The 12307-nt window shown below is 37.4% G+C and overlaps 1 protein-coding gene across 7 annotated transcripts in view; it reads right to left on the bottom strand.

Annotated features, from left to right (window-relative positions):
- Positions 1–684: 684 nt before the first annotated feature.
- stxbp5b (syntaxin binding protein 5b (tomosyn)) overlaps positions 685–12307 on the bottom strand; it is a 78454-nt gene continuing 66831 nt past the window's right edge. For all 7 annotated transcript variants that reach the window (XM_067368479.1, XM_067368482.1, XM_067368480.1 and 4 more), the window contains 3 exons: positions 8485–8596; positions 4086–4306; positions 685–2145 (listed from right to left, as the gene is read on the bottom strand). In XM_067368479.1, coding sequence (XP_067224580.1) covers positions 2104–2145; positions 4086–4306; positions 8485–8596 — 375 coding nt within the window. In that variant the 3' untranslated portion in view covers positions 685–2103. The remainder of the gene's footprint in view (positions 2146–4085; positions 4307–8484; positions 8597–12307) is intronic.

Here is a 12307-nt window from a genome sequence, read left to right as displayed (position 1 = left end):
TTTCAAATCCGTTCAGCCGATCTCCGGTTCTGGCGGTACCACTTTTAGCATAGCTTAGCATAGTTCATTGAATCTGATTAGACCGTTAGCATCGCGCTCAAAAGTGACCAAAGAGTTTCGATATTTTTCCTATTTAAAACTTGACTCTTCTGTAGTTACATCGTGTAATAAGACCGACGGAAAATAAAAAGTTGTGATTTTCTAGGCCGATATGGCTAGGAACTATACTCTCATTCCGGCGTAATAATCAAGGAACTTTGCTGCCGTATGGGTTCAGCAGGCACAATGATATTACGCAGCGTCTCTCACAAAAGTCTCCATGGTTGCAAGGCACACTCCCTGTGCAAACAGGGGGTCACAAGCTCTGCGTAATATCATTGCACTGCTGCACCCATGGTACGGCAGCAAAGTTCCTTGATTATTACGCTGGAATGAGAGTATAGTTCCTAGCCATACCGGCCTAGAAAATCACAACTTTTCATTTTCTGACGGTCTTATTACACGATGTAACTACAGAAGAGTCAAGTTTTAAATAGGAAAAATATCGAAACTCTTTGGTCATTTTTGAGCGAGATGCTAACGGTCTAATCAGATTCAATGAACTATGCTAAGCTATGCTAAAAGTGGTACCGCCAGAACCAGAGATCGGCTGAATGGATTCAAAAACGGTAACTGTTTAACTCTAGGGGAGTTGGAAAATGAGCCTATTTTCGAAAAAAGTGGAGTGTTCCTTTAAGAGCATGTCGGGGTCATGTTTCAGCCCAAAAAAAAAATATCGGCGAAATACTAAATTAGATTTTGTTTACAGAAATCTAAGCCCATTTTTTGCACTTTTTCATGACAATCAGGCACATTTTTATTCTGTAATGCAGGAAAAACAAATAGCGGGGGGAAATAAATTTAAATTTAAAAGAAATATTTATACATCATGATAGTATTTGTAGCCTTTAATTCTGATTTAAATTTAATGTATTGTTTTCTAAGCACAATGCAAAATTCTGGGGTGAAATACGAGCCGGACATGTTTCTGTGAGATTCACCTACGTGTTCTCTTTATATATTTAATTTAAAAATGAACAACTTTCTCCAGTGTCAGCGCAGCGTATAGTGTACATCATAGTCAGAGCTCTTCCGTAAAAGCTCTTTGAGACCTGATCAGTGTAAACCAATACGTCGTTTAGACGAAAGAATCAACAAAATGATGCATGATCAGATCAGCTTCACCACCCAGGCCTGTCTGCAATTTCATATGGCAAAATAATCACATGATATGTGGTAAATACAGCAACTTCCAGCCCTTTAGAGGTGAAATTAAATGGTACTTCATCACACCTTATGTAAGACAATCCGGCCTTTTCCAAAGGTAACATGATTACTGAGTGAATCTCATGAAATCCAGGTTATGTTTCACCTTAAAATCAAAATAAACAAGAAATAGTTTGCTTAAAGAGTGTTTTCTTTATGCAAAATATTGATTTCGAGGTGAAATATTATCTGGATGAGATTCACTCTAATTCGTAAAATAAGAAAAAGCACTAATTTCCTAAATTAAATCACTAGACATGCAATCTTTTCTTGCTCTAGTGACAGATTATCAGAAGCATTAAGCTTGGCTATGCAGACATTAGACCTTCTTCTGTCAGCTGTATATCTCTCTAACCCATTCATTCATCTTAAATAATTTCTTTTCCCAAAATGTCCCACAATCCTTTCTGTAGTTTCTTTGCAGATAGAATGGCAGTAAAAATGACAGCGTGGTGAATGAAGGTATAAGACAGGGGGCAGCACCAGTGACAGACCCCCTCTCCCAACTCCAAGACAAGATACACGGCTTTGTTTTTTTTAAGGAGAGGAAACTCAACTGCCACCGAGAAGGGAAGGAAATCCCGGCCTAATGCGCCTGTCCTGTTCCTTCCCCTCCTGTCTCCTCTGTCTTTCCGCAGCTCCTCAGCTTGAGGTAATGCCGCGTGACGTTGTGCTGAGCGAGAGTGGCAGTCTCTGGACATCACAGAGAGAGAGACACAGGAAGAGAAGGAAGAAATGGAGGAGAGATGATGGATCTGCTGTTTTCACAGGAAGGTCCGCTGACTCCCTGCAGGGACCTCAGAGCTGGTACCATTTCTTGTCCTTGTATTTCAGCATTATCTGGTGAAGAAAGACAGATGGTTTACCCTCTAGGAAACAAATTATCCAACACAATCATCCTTGTTTGACAAAGAATACGGCTGCATCTTAAAAACCTAGTGAGCTGCCAACCTAAACAGCATTTTTGGACCCCAATACCAACCAAAATCACTGATTCTTAAAACTCAATAGCAACAACACAATGAAATCAGTCCCACCAGGACTTTGCAGGAGATTTTCTGGATTTTGCGAAATTGCCACTGCGCTGCAATCGAAATTACATGTAATCAGGTACCACCTGATGTGTAATCAATACTATTTACTATACATTTTAAATTAAAAAATCATTTTAAATTCAAATTCAAATTTTAATTTTTTTTTTTTTTTTTTATAATAGTATTATCAGTGATTGCATTCACTAGAAATATTTAAAAAGTATATATACAGTAAATCTAGTGGTGAAATCAGACATGGGGACTAGCAAATATTTGCCCCAATATACATCATATGCAGAATTACAAATAGAGGATTAATGCTATCATTAACCTCTAGAAACTTTTATTTCGTCCAACACACTTAACACGAAAATATAAACAGGGTTGGTTTACTTGCACAGCCGGGTCATTCCTACAATTTGGTGGATTTTGGATTGAGCAGACTTGATGAAAACATTTTTAAAATTCAATTATTTTTTAAGTCTTGTCAGAGGAAGAAAATGCCTGTCTATCATAAAAACACACTGGTCAAGCTCAGGTCAGTATAATCTAGTAATCCTGAGCGAATATTTCATATTTCACATTCACATATGGAATGTGTCCACACTGTTTCATGACATTTTTACAAAGCAGCGTGTAACAGGGTGGACGTTATTTTAAAAATAAACATTTTCATGTCCAATATAAATTGACAACAGGGTGGACATGTTATGTTTTAAGCTATTACGCTATTAAAACGTAACACAAATTAAAACTGACTTATCCAGCGAAAATTCATGACTGATTCTTATTTTGTTCTTGGAGCTGCTTTCCCTCCAAGTAATGATGTCACTTCCAGCAAGTCATGAGATTTAGTGCATACGCTTAAGATTTTCAAAGGCAAATAGCACCAGTGTAACAGGGTGGACTGGAGTTTGAGGGACACAAATCATTTTAATGGTTTTACACATTATAAAACTATGTACGACAATAAATTGTATTGTATGTCAAAGAGAAATGTATATAAATGTAAATGTATATACTAATACTTAATTGCTAATTTAGAAATCTACATGTAACATTTATTTCAAAGCGAAGTTGAGAAAACATGATTGGGAACATGGGAATTTGCATGTCAAGTGCTTCAAAAAGTTTTTTTTTTTTTTAATAAATGATTCTTAGGTACTAATCATTATGAATTTTTGTTAATTAGGGTACATCTATGCATGAAAGACCATGTGGCATGAAAGTTGATTAACATTTTATGTAAAATATGCAGTATTGTTTAATAGGGACATAAACTCCACCAAACCTTAGGAATCACCCGTCTGCGTCTCTCTTGCATATTTTGGAAGGGAACAGGTTGAAAAGACAATAGACAAGTGAAGGTCATGAACAAATGATGGGGATATATAATTCGATATTAAATATTACCCTGTCCAATGCTCAAATGGGCTGTGTGTTACAATTTTTCTTTCCTTTCAAAACATTTGTATAAAATCAGGTGTCCCAGTGCTTCATATGGGGACTTTACAACGGAATTTACTGCAATGCAGTGGCAGGACACTTAAACATGTATTGATTAACTTGTTTGGACTTTGAATCATAGATTTGCAGAAACAAGAAAAGCTTGTTTGATTTTTTGCATTAAATACTGCTATTGCGAAAATCCTGGAAGGACTGCCATATGCTCACAAGTTTTGAAACATAGCCTTTGTATCACTCTAAACGGCATCAGTCGTGTTGAACTGCAAGTGATCATCTTACATCATGTGCGTGTCTGGAGAAGGAGTCTGCACTGGACATCATGGCTGCTGTCCTCTCCTCCAGCTCGCCTAGTTTCTGTCCTCTCTCATCCAGAGCTATCCTCGCCCGTGCCAACTCTCCCACCACACCAGACGCGGCCCCCTTCATGCCCTCCATACCACCTGGACCTGGGATGTGCTGTGCCAGACTGCGCGAGGCCTTACCAGCAGCCACCTCTCCAACTGTAGATGAGAAGAAACATGAGAGATCTTGAAACTAGGCACATTTCTGACAATATCAAGTATGAAAAGAGGCACCTAAAAATCAGTACTGGCCAAAGTAGGCATTTTTTTATAGGGGTGGGAATCTTTAGGCACCTCATAATCCGATCCCAAAACGATTCTTGATCTCCTTTTTATTATTATTATTAATTAGTTTACTGATTTGAAAATCTTAAAATCTTTTTTTTATTATTTAATTACATATGTAATTATAAGTCTTTCATTTCTCCCTTTGACAAGTTGGTTCCAAATGGCTTCATTATGACACACAAGTGCCCTGCTCCTTCCAATCCCCTCTTCAAGGGCTCTGCCCTTCAGAGTGAGTAGGGCATAGAGATGCTCACTTCCGATTGGAATTTGCCCTCTGACATTACATGGCATTTCTGGAACAACAGAAATGCAGCCGTTAACCCGGTAACCCCTATAAACAAAGCAGCTGCGCTACTTTCTGTTTCTGACCCACTGATCTATGATCAGAACAGTTTTTAAATGTTTTAAAAAGCCATTCAGATTTTTGCATTCACTATGGTCATTATCATCAAAGCACCAAATACCTAAATACTTATTAATTAAAGAATTAACAGTCTATCTATTTTTTAAACTGAAACATTTTTACTTTTAAATCGGGACTAAAACATGTCCTAGATATTGACTAAAAAAGTTCTGATTCTTTATTATTGTTCAATAACACTTTACAACAAGGTTCTATTAGTATGTTTGTATGTTTTACTGAAATATAAATCTGCAAATATAAAAGTTATATTAGTTGATTCATTAGTTAACATAAACAATAAAAAATGCTTCTAAAGCAATTTATTAATATTAGTTAATGTTAATTTCAACATTTCCTAATACATTATTAAAATCAAAGTTGTATCTCTTAATATTTAAATGGACCTGAGCTAACATGAACTAATAATGAACAGTTGTATTTTTATTAACTAACATTAGCAAAGAATAGTAACTACTGTAACAAATGTAGCTATTGCTCACTATTAATGTCAGTTAATGCATTAACCTTATAGTAAAGTGTTATCTATTGTTATTTATAGTTCTTTTCCACTTAAAGCTGCAGTCCATGCTTTTTGGCCCTCTAGCGGTTAATAAACAGAACTGCACACGTCTTGTGGAAGAACACTATAGCCGGAGCTACTTTTCTCCGTGTACGTCTATGGCGAGTCACGCAGTTACTGTGATACTCTGCGGCGAGCCCTACCAATCCGGTCTGAAATAGTCTGAATATAAACACTTATTATAAGTGTACCATAATGATTTGGATAATGGATTCATGTTGTACATTTTCATTATATAATTTTTGTACATTTTGAACACAAAAAAAATAATTACGGACAGCAGCTTTAAAGGTGCAATATGTAATATTTTTGCAGTAAAATATCCAAAAACCACTAGGTCAGTGTTATATATTTTGTTCACTTGAGTACTTACAATATCCCAAATGTTTCCAACAAGCATTTAATATGATATTCTTAAATTGATCTCTTACTACAGTGCGTCTCAAACAAGTGTCTCACGGCAGCCGCCGAGCGAACGCACAAAGTAACGTTATTCATTTTCAACGCACTCAAATGTATCTAATATAATAAACAGAGCTGCGTTAGGTTCATATTCACGATTTTGAATAGGCCTCTAGCGGACAGAAAATTGTACATATTGCACCTTTAAATCAGTTTGAAACATTTGTTTACTATATACATTTTTTTGTATTATTTTATTGTATTTAAATGTTCAGAGTTCTCTTTCTTATAAGAAAAAAGTTCTGTTAGGAGGACAATACTTATTATAACTTAATTCAATACCATGGTAATACAATATACCATGATAAAAGCTTCAGTAATTATCGTTAAATGAGAATCTGATACCATCACATGCCTATTTCACACATTAAACCTGGTAAATTATAGTAAAATTACCAGATTGACTTTTACAGTAAATACACAATTGTACTGTTCACAACCAACAAGTTTTCTGTTTCTTTACTGTTAAGACACCATTCACACATCAGAACCAAAATACCAGTAAACTCTGTGATGTCAATCAACAGAAATGACCTTTAAACACTGCAGTTTTCTTCATCCGCCCAAATGAGGAGAAGCTCTTAAGATTCACAGTCCAATCTGACATTTTTTTACTTCTGAATGACAGGCGTAAGGGGCTTATCATACAGAACATGATTTTGTTTTTAAAAACAAGAGACTCTGCACAACAGATTTAAATCCAAAGCCGCAGCACTGATGAATGGAAAGGAAGGCTGGGTCTCAGGATGTGACGTTTATGCAGAGATGGTGATAAAGCAAGACACAACACCATCCATCTAGCATACGTTTGCAAAGAAAAACTATTAAAATTATTACTGTAAACGGTGCTGTCGCGTCATCTACATCAGAACCTTTTGGGTCTGTTTATACCTGGTGACTTCATGTGTTTTCTCTGATCAGATAGCTATCCTATTGTGAAAAGATGTAAATGGGTTAAATGCCCTCTGAAACGCTTCCGGGACAGATTTAAATCCGGTCACTCAAATCACTTCAGGAGGTGGTCTAAGATGCATATCAGACGAAACTGAACAAGAGTAAATGCATCTGGTTGTTGAAACCACATAAGTAAATCTTACTCTTCCCAAAATGTTAAAAACAATACAAGTGTGGGAGTGTGTTATAGGCTAAATAAAATGTAATAGCCACATATGACAGAGATACTGCATCATGCATCGCCGCAGATGAGTAGCTGAGTATCTCTTCAGCAAGCCGGCGCGCAAACAGCCACAAATGAAACTAAAAGTAAGTCGCAAATGCTCGAAACACAATCATCTTCATTAAAAGTAATGAGACTAAATGATCCTACCAGCGCTGATGCGGCTCTCTCTCCTAATGCAGTCTTTGATCTTGAAATTAGCTGATGATAAATAAAATGCAGCGCAGGTCTGTTGCTTTCGGTGACGTGAAATTCGCATATAACGTGGGATCTTTTTTATATTCATGTGGCCAAGTGTAAATGGAACCATTTTAACAAAGCAGATAACTATCTGATCAGTAAAAACACATGAAGTGACCAAGTGTAAACAGTCCCTATGACTGGCCCTGAAGGGGGCGGATTCTGGAATCCACTGCCGCTTCAATGTACATCTTTTGAGTGATTTTATAATGAAGTTATTGATCAATATTTATCTGTCTAAATATTAAATAATTTGAATGACCTCCTCAACGTATGTTAATGCATTTATTTTACTTTTCATCCTCAAACTCTAGAGAATAATGATGAATATTGTCTGTACCTCTCACTGTGAGAAAAGTACAACTTATCTATATGTTTTGGGGAAATATCCTGCTCAACCAACTTCAACCTTGGAGAAGCTACACATCCTTTGTATCTTTGTAGGTGTGCTGGTATTCTTGTTGCAGAGCAGTATTGGTGAAAGATGAACAACTGGCACCCTGGATGATGGAACGACTTGTTTTTCTCGACAAGTTGGCGCCTAGAAGAGCTGTTCTGTGACCTTGGTGGGTCACTCTGTGCCTAAACCATGGTCTTGTCGTCATCTGTATCATCTATGGAGACATGCTTATGCCCATCAATCCATGTGTGGACAATTTCTAATTTGTATCTATTTCTTAGCCAATCAGAATCCTTTTCACCTGAAGTAATGATGTAGTTAGTGAACTCGGTTATATAACTGCTGCTGTATTGAATGTATGCGGGTGGCCTACGAACTCCTTGTGAGTGATGAAGCTGACTTCTGCTGATGAAACTGCATTTTAAACTATTCTTCAGTAAAATTTTCTTCAAATTAGTTTTTTTAAAACTCTGACTCCAGGTTTTCATTCATCATATCTGGTCTTTTGGTCAAAGCAGACCTTGTACATGCTCATTAAGGTAATGCTTTGTTCACACATTCAGTAGCATCATAACTAGGGGTGTCCCCGACTATGGATTTACATGTCAAATTAGGTCTGGGCGATATGACCAAAATCTTATATCACAATAGTAATGAGTAATTTTATATCACGATAATAATACATATCACGATATAGTTATTTTTGCTGATGACTGATTGAAAACAGTATAGATATCAGCTAAGGCTGATAGGATTTTGTATCTGTGAGTGACAGATTAATACTTACACAGGTCCTCTCTGTCCAAGGACTGAGCACCGCCTCCAAATAAGCCCTTGAAGAACCCTCTGTTCGGAGCCTCTGGTGTCTCCACTGGAGTAAACAGCTCTCCAAGCATCTCCTGCAGAAATGAGCACCTCATAATAAATGGATATGAAATGGATATCTGATTCTTAAAGGATTAGTTCACCAACAAAATTTCTGTCAATAATTACTCACCCTCATGTCGTTCCAAACCTGTAAGACCTTCGTTCATCTTTGGAATGCAAATTAAGATGAAATTCAATATATTTTTTTTATCCCCTATAGAAAGCAATGTAATTAACATCAAAGACATCGTTACAATAGTCACCGTGACTGCAGTGGTTCAACCTTAATGTAATGAAGCGAAGAGAATACTTCTTGAGAGCAAAAACCAAATAAAAATGACTTTATTCAACAATTTTTTTCTCTACACTGTCAGACTCATACGCAGTTGGTGCAGTGAACGCATTGTAGCGCTTCCGTGTTTACAACGGAGCACTGGCCGGCTCCTACGTCAGGCGTTGGCCAATACTGAAGCGCTACAATGAAAATAGTGTAGGAGAATGACAGGGGAGAGACAGATTTGTTGAATAAAGGCGTTATTTTTATTTTGTTTTTGTTCACAAAAAGTATTCTCGTCGCTTCATAACATTAAGGTTGAGCCACTGTAGCCATGTTGACTACTTTAACAATGTTTTTAATACTTTTCTGGACCTTGAATGTGGTAATTTCGTTGCTTTCTATTGAGAACAAAAAAAACCCCTCTCAGATTTCATCAAAAAATATCTTAATTTGTGTTCTGAAGATGAATGAAGGTGTTATGGGTTTGGAACGACATGAGGGTAATTAATGACAGAAATTTGATTTTTGGGTGAACTAACCCTGCAAATAAAGGCACTGCAAATAAAGCACTACAGACTGCGACTAAATGGTTGCATTTTTCAATCTTTTTTCCTGCTGCTGTGACTGAATTTTGTTAGAAGTCGCACTGGTGCCACCACCACATTGCACAACTGATAAAAGCTGCTCAGCACGCTCTGATCTCGATCAAGTGACACTGCTTACTACACATCACTGGGAGATCCAGTGAGAAAGCATTTTAATTCCCAGCAGAATTAATAACATCGCTGCAAGATCTAGCAGGAAGCATTCAAATTCAGCACAGAATTCTTTAAACCACAGATATCAGATCAAAGAACGATGACGTGGAAACCAGGAGAAACATTGTGCCATGAACAAGTTATGGCTCCCCAGTCCACAAATCACCATGGATTAATGTAGTAACGCTTACTGAAACTAGGTATTGTGGCAGAAATACTCAAATGTTTTGACATTATTAATTTCAGGGTCCATGCAAACTTATGAGAGTGAAATTAAAGCACTTTTCAAGAACTATTTAAAGTGCTTCACACTTTTACCAGCACTTAAAAGGTCTACATATTATCCAATTTAAATGTTATTTCTAATGTGATGATTTGTAAAACTAAAAGTTTAAAGGTGAAGGAAAACTACTATAATACTTTTAGGCAAACAAAACAACAACAACAACAACAACATGAAATTACCAATAGATGGCGGCAGAGAAGCACTCATTGACTCCCTATTATATGGAAAAGTACAAAAACCCTGCATCCCAATGTCCATACTATCCATCCTAAATAGTATGTGAGATTAAAATAAGTGTGTCCCAAAGCATAGTATGTTGAAAAGAGTATGCCAAAAGTCCCCGGATGGTCTACTATTTCCGGTAGATTTTCGAAGTGTGGATCCGTGCACACTATAAAGGCTAATATTGCCCACAACCCATTGCGCATTGGACGAGGATTCAGTTAAGAACTACAAACACGAGTAAAAAGTGCTAAAAAAACTACAAAACATGGCGGATATGCGCGATCGACGCTGAGAGGTTTGAGTGACTAATAATCGGTTCAAATTGATAGAAAATATTTATTTATTGTTATCTGTGTTATTTTTCATCTGTAAATACCAATGTGGACTTTTATAAAGATTCGATTGGCAATTAACTTTTAAATGTATCATTATGCATTAATATGAAGAGAGTTCTCCACATGAAAGACCCGACTGCAGATCAACATGGTACTGCATTTCTCTCCGATATGGCAGGAAATTTGCTAAATGAAATGTGGAGGATGTAAGATGATTGACAGGCCAGTGACTGGATGCGACAGAGAGCAAAGACGCGATTGTATGATGTGATAGTATGTCCCAAAGCTTGTCTACTATTTTGCTACACACTCAAAAGTAAGTACTTTTTGTTCACAGAAAGAGTACATACTTTTAGGGCATAGTATAAGTAGGCGAAATGGGACGCAGCAATAGTCTCATGAAAAACAAAAACTTATTTGTGACTGAATTACACAGAAAGAAAATAAAGAGCATACCTTTTATAATCACTAAAGCTGCTATATTTAAAAAGAGTAGACTATTTAAAAATAATAACAAATGTTTTTGCACGTAACTGATAAGTTAACTGGTTACAGGTGTATTACAGGTGCTGGTCATATAATTAGAATATCATCAAAAAGTTGATTTATTTCACTAATTCCATTCAAAAAGTGAAACTTGTATATTATATTCATTCATTACACACAGACTGATATATTTCAAATGTTTATTTCTTTTAATTTTGATGATTATAACTGACAACTAAGGAAAATCCCAAATTCAGTATCTCAGAAAATTTTAATATTGTGAAAAGGTTCAATATTGAAGACACCTGGTGCCACACTCTATCAGCTAATTAACTCAAAACACCTGCAAAGGCATTTTAAATGGTCTCTCAGTCTAGTTCTGTAGGCTACACAATCATGGGGAAGACTGCTGACTTGACAGTTGTCCAAAAGACGACCATTGACACCTTGCACAAGGAGGGCAAGACACAAAAGGTCATTGCAAAAGAGGCTGGCTGTTCACAGAGCTCTGTGTCCAAGCACATTGGATGTGGTAGAAAAAAGTGTACAAGCAATAGGGATAACCACACCCTGGAGAGGATTGTGAAACAAAACTCATACAAAAATGTGGGGGAGATTCACAAAGAGTGGACTGCAGCTGGAGTCAGTGCTTCAAGAACCACTACGCACAGACGTATGCAAGACATGGGTTTCAGCTGTCGCATTCCTTGTGTCAAGCCACTCTTGAACAACAGACAGCGTCAGAAGCGTCTAAAGACAAAAAGGACTGGTCTGCTGCTGAGTGGTCCAAAGTTATGTTCTCTGATGAAAGTAAATTTTGCATTTCCTTTGGAAATCAGGGTCCCAGAGTCTGGAGGAAGAGAGGAGAGGCACACAATCCACATTGCTTGAGGTCCAGTGTAAAGTTTCCACAGTCAGTGATGGTTTGGGGTGCCATGTCATCTGCTGGTGTTGGTCCACTGTGTTTTCTGAGGTCCAAGGTCAACGTAGCCGTATACAAGGAAGTTTTAGAGCACTTCATGCTTCCTGCTGCTGACCAACTTTATGGAGATGCATATTTCATTTTCCAACAGGACTTGGCACCTGCACACAGTGCCAAAACTACCAGTACCTGGTTTAAGGACCATGGTATCCCTGTTCTTAATTGGCCAGCAAACTCGCCTGACCTTAACCCCATAGAAAATCTATGTGAAGAGGAAGATGCGATATGCCAGACCCAACAATGCAGAAGAGCTGAAGGCCACTATCAGAGCAACCTGGGCTCTCATAACACCTGAGCAGTGCCACAGACTGATCGACTCCATGCCACACGCCGCATTGCTGCAGTAATTCAGACAAAAGGAGTCCCAACTAAGTATTGAGTGCTGTACATGCTC

Source organism: Chanodichthys erythropterus, chromosome 18, assembly GCF_024489055.1.
Source record: "Chanodichthys erythropterus isolate Z2021 chromosome 18, ASM2448905v1, whole genome shotgun sequence".
Classification (NCBI taxonomy): Eukaryota; Metazoa; Chordata; class Actinopteri; order Cypriniformes; family Xenocyprididae; genus Chanodichthys; species Chanodichthys erythropterus.
This window is presented reverse-complemented; position numbering and strand designations above follow the sequence as displayed.